Source organism: Populus nigra, chromosome 7, assembly GCF_951802175.1.
Source record: "Populus nigra chromosome 7, ddPopNigr1.1, whole genome shotgun sequence".
Lineage (NCBI taxonomy): Eukaryota > Viridiplantae > Streptophyta > Magnoliopsida > Malpighiales > Salicaceae > Populus > Populus nigra.
This window is the reverse complement of record NC_084858.1, coordinates 7,521,557-7,526,488: the sequence shown is the minus strand read 5'-3', so window position 1 is coordinate 7,526,488 and position 4,932 is coordinate 7,521,557. Positions and strand designations below refer to the sequence as shown.

General features: G+C 34.6%; 1 protein-coding gene across 1 annotated transcript; it reads right to left on the bottom strand.

Moving 5' to 3' along the window:
* Positions 1 to 874: 874 nt before the first annotated feature.
* On the bottom strand, positions 875 to 2,249 carry LOC133698592 (probable carboxylesterase 5). The gene has a single exon (XM_062121569.1). The coding sequence runs from the start codon at positions 2,230 to 2,232 to the stop codon at positions 1,228 to 1,230; it is 1,005 nt and encodes a 334-aa protein (XP_061977553.1). The 5' UTR covers positions 2,233 to 2,249; the 3' UTR covers positions 875 to 1,227.
* Positions 2,250 to 4,932: the final 2,683 nt, after the last annotated feature.

Sequence of the window (4,932 nt, the reverse complement as noted above, 5' to 3'; positions counted from 1 at the left end):
AAAGTCTACATCTAGACACTAGAAAAAAGATTGGAAAAAAAGTTTTTGATATTTTGGTGAAACCTTAATGGATGATCATAAACTAGTTACGATATTCATTTTTTTTTGGATTATGCAAAATTGGTGGAAAACATGCTGGAAAATAAAAAAAATAGGAAAGGATTTTTTACAAAATATTTTTGGATTTTTTTTTTATTTTACTGGGTCAAATCTGGTCCAATACATTTAGGTTTGAGCCAGACTTGATCCGACCCATGAACAGTGGAGACGCTCTCCACTGTTCACTTTACAGAACAGTGGATACGGGAAAATGCAAAAGAAGGAGAAGGAGAAGGAGAAGGAGAAGGGGAAGAGCAGACTACCTTGTGCAGCGGCGATGTCTGGCTGGCGGTCGAAACGGCAGAGGCCAGTGGTGAACTAAGGGAGCTACTTGGGCGATGGATGATGATCTTTCTTATTTTTCCTCTGTTTCTAGAGGAATCGTTGAGGTTCTGAGAAGTTTGATATTCCTCCAACGAGTTTTTTTTCTCTTCAGAAATATGTGATTTGTGGCAAAATTGGTTTGTCGGTGGATAATTGAAAAACTAAGGTGAATTGCTGTTTGAAAGCTCAACTTTTTTGCTTTTGAAAAAACTCAGTACAACCTTAATTTATGGTGGGTTTCACCAAAACAAAAACTAAGTTTTAACTTAACTGAACATATATTTTTATAGCTCATTCCCAACCATATTATCAAACTAAAATTGGCATGTATTTTCGTTGGTGTCACTGGCGGAGTCAAGATGTCTAAATTTTAATGCATGCTTAAGCATCCTTTGAATAATTGGTTTTAGTAAATTTAAAATAAGAAATGCATCGTAACGAAAATTAATAATAGAGTAATTATTAGTCTTTATTATTAATATTACATGACGAGCCAAGGCCCATCTTTTCCAATTTAATTATTTTTCTATAAATAAATTATTGGTCTCACGGGGAACATTTTTGTCACGAGATGAAAACACCACTGGCAAGTGTTCGAGTAAAACACTAAAACCAGTACCAATGACAAAAATAAATAAATAAATAAAATTGTAAGAAACCAACTCCCAAACAAAGCATCAAATTGTAAATGCTTCAAGTGAAATAACATGATAATTCCAGCAAAGACATGTGAACGTGCAATAATTATTCAAAACTCTTGTATAAGAAACGGTTCCGTTTTGTAGGGCCATAAATTACTGTTACTCACTCCATAGTCATGAAATCAACGACCTTCTTGTTTAGGGCATCTGTCTCTCCACACTGTTTGAACGCGTTAAAGCAATGATCCTCTCCCTTGGTCTCATAAAACTCCACTTTTCCAGGCCACCCACTCGTAGCCAAGGTCTTGTAATAAGCCTCCCCTCTATCCCTCAAGAAATCTTTCTCCGCCACACAAACGAGGGCTTTCTGGCATCCCATTTTTGACAAGTTGGGATCCACCGCTGGATTCAATCTTGGGTCGTCATCGCCCCCGGAACTTGTAGGACACAAATATTTGTGCATTTCATCTACGTCTTTATACCCGAAGAACGGGTGCACGAGGATCACACCGGCAAGTTTCAAGCCCGCCCAGCCATTAGCGCCTACTTGAACCGCTAAGTAATGGGCTATATTTGCCCCAGCACTCTCGCCCGTTAAGAAAACCTTCCCGAAATCCACATGGTTGTTAAGCCATGGCTCGGGTCCAAGCCCGTTAGAATGACCAGCAATCCACTCCAGCCCATCCCATGAATCGTTGTAAGCAATCGGCAGGAGGTGTTCAGGGGCCAATCTGTAGTCGATAGAGATGGCAATAACGTTGCCTTGGCTCACTATTGGAGTGAGAACGTTTTTTGTTAGAATGTGAAACGCTGATCCAACACAAAAGCCACCACCATGATAGTGGACTAGGAGGGGCAGCTTTTGATCTGACCCCACAATTTCTGGGATAAAAATTCTGGCCTTGACGCCACTGTCTGGTGAGATCACAACATCTTTGGATAGGACCCCAGTTTCCGGGTCCAGGCCAGCAGGAAGATCGTCCAGGACCAGAGACCTCTCTATTCTACCATCTTTGTAAACTTTGAAGAAGGGTGAAAAATCATGAGTTGTTTCATTGCTGTTATCCATATCAAATTTGAGAGAGAGAGAGATGGGAGAGGAAGTTTTGACAAGTGTTTTAGGTATGGCAGGGAGGAAGAGCAAAACTAAAAGTGTGGGCACAGGCATATATGGTAAGATAAAATTTATCAAGCCACAAGTGAGTAATTAATTAAGCTGGAACTGTAGGTGACAACTCAGGCAGACAACATGCCAACCAATATTAGGTGGGGAGTGACATGTGAATGTTTTTGGATACCTGCAGATGGATTTATTAGTCTATTTAAGATCTTATAAATTAAAATATAAGATTTTCTCATGTATTCATTAATTCGAACAGCTACAGCCATGATTGGATGCAAAATTTTTTTTTTTTCCTTTATTGATGTGAGTGATGAGTAGGTGACGAATTAAATGAATGATGATGACAGGTCAACGAGAAAAAAAATCAATTATTCTGCAAAATAAGGTATTTTTTACGAAGGACAGCTACAGCCGACCGACAACCATCTTCTCTTCTTAATTTTTTTATTTTTCATGTTTTTTGGTTTAGCTACATGAACCGATGCCCGGAATCCCATGCTCTGACCTAAAAATTCTAGTAGTAAAAGAAAAATTTGCGAATTGTAATGGTCACTCTAAACTTCTATTTCATGAACTTGTGTTGTTGTATTCTTATAAAAATTGATATTGGCTAAATTTTAGATGTTTTGAAAAATCTTGTTTTGGAATGTCTTTCGCTATTGCCTAGAGCTTATTTGGTCCCTTCATAAAACTAAGGGATGATTACAGGCTCTAGGGCTGGCCATGAGAAACATGTAGGGGAAGTGATGAATTGAGCTTAATTTTAAGAAATGAAAAGTTATTTTGATGTGTATGTTTTGTATGTATGTTGTGGGATAGATATTTGGTTTAGAATTGTAATGAGTGTTATATGATTTTTGTAAGGATTCAAAGTTAATGGAGAAAGTGTTGAGCTGTGTAAAGATTGAAATTATATAGAATAAAAGTAGTGGAATTGGATTAAAAATGAAAGAAAAATAATTATGAAATGTGTCATGTTGTGTACAATGTTGGATGGCAGGGAAGGGGTGTGCTCATGTTTTTTGGATCCATGGAGTTTTGGATGTTTTAGGATAAATTATAAAATTATGATTTGAAAGGATTTATGAGTTGTCATCTAATATTATGGTTACAATAAAATCTAATGGTCTGCAAGAGTCTGGATAAAGAGACTGGTTATGCAAAGAAAAGATGTATTACCCCAAGTGCACCTTATCTATAGTAAGCTACATTGTTGAAGGTTCAAAGTCATGTTTCTATTCGTTAGTCAATGTAAGGTTTAAGAAAAGTCCTTCTCGATAAAAATATACTTATCTCATCATGTTAAAACCTAATCATTCTAAAATATAAAAAAATTGTCTAAGGTTAAAAAAAAATCCTCCTCGTGAGGAGATTCTTTTCTCATCAGGTTAAAATCTAACAATCCTAAAGCCTAAAAAAATAATAATAAAAAAGTTTTTTCTTTAAAATTTTGGTCAAATCCTAATGCATAATCACAAACTTGTTATGATACCCATTAAAGATTTCTTTTTTATTTTTCAAAGTATGATAAAATGCAATTTATATATTTTTTTATGAAATATGCATGGAAATTTTATAACTTGGCAATATGCACACAAAATAAAATATATTTTTGAAATGATAATTTAAAAAAAATTGGATTTTTTTGAAATATTAGAGAAAAACATGTAGTTTTAATGCTCGGTCAGTATCTTACAATAAAAGTCTACGACCCCGATATTTAAGTGAAATGGTTGGAAAAATATACGAGGGACCCACAAATAATTTTAAAATGATCCTTGAATCTTTTCAGAACTTTTAGAAATTATTTTAGGGTTTGTTTGGAAAAAGCACAAAAATTAAGAATATAAACACTGTTGGAAAATTAGCAGGGCGTGTTTGCTAAACACGTTCTTAGCAAAAGAGTTAAAGGCTTTAAAAATGCCTTAAGACCGTGTTTGACAAACACGTTTTAAGGACAAAACATTGTGTTTTTTCTTTGATAAAAATTAATCATGCCAAACATTGCCTTATTAAAAAACAGGTTAAGCCTAACCACATGGGTTGAGTTTCCTAGACTAAAGACCCATGCCCACAAACACAATCTGAAACCGAAAAAAAAAGAAAACAAAGATCAAAGAGGAAAAACATTTGAATTTGCTCAAGAACACCAAGAACTTGAACGAAGATTAAAAAGCAGACTAGATCAAATCGAAATGAAAGCACATAAACATGTAAACACACTATTCAAACAAGAATCTAAGGTGACTCAAACATTACGATTATTTGATTCTATACAAAAAACAAAAAACAAAAAAAAGGAAGATTAAAAACCTTTAAATCGGTGTTTTTAAGCCATAAAAGTCTTAGATTAAAAATCAATAGACATGTACACACACACACACACAAAAACTATCAATCGACCAAAATGATTAAGAAAACAACGACCTAAGACAAAGTTTAACAAATGAATGGTAACTTAGAAAAGTTAGCAAACCCAGAAACCTAACAAAAGGTCTAAACCCATAAAAAGTGAGCTAAAACTAAAAAAACCGGCCTTAACCTAGCAACCTAAGCTTAAGCATGCTTAGTATAAATTGTTTGAATCATCAAAATAATAAGAAACAAAAGATTAAAGGCAGAAACAATAAGCAAGAACCACAATGACAATAAGTAGAAAAAGCCTCTCTCTATGCATAAATATTATTCCATTGATCATAAATATTATTTTGAATCTTAAACAACATGCTTATAACTTCAACAAAC

Coding starts and splice junctions, on each gene's coding strand:
- LOC133698592 (XM_062121569.1), bottom strand. CDS start 2,232: ATGCCTGTGCCCACACTTTTAGTTTTGCTCTTCCTCCCTGCCATACCT.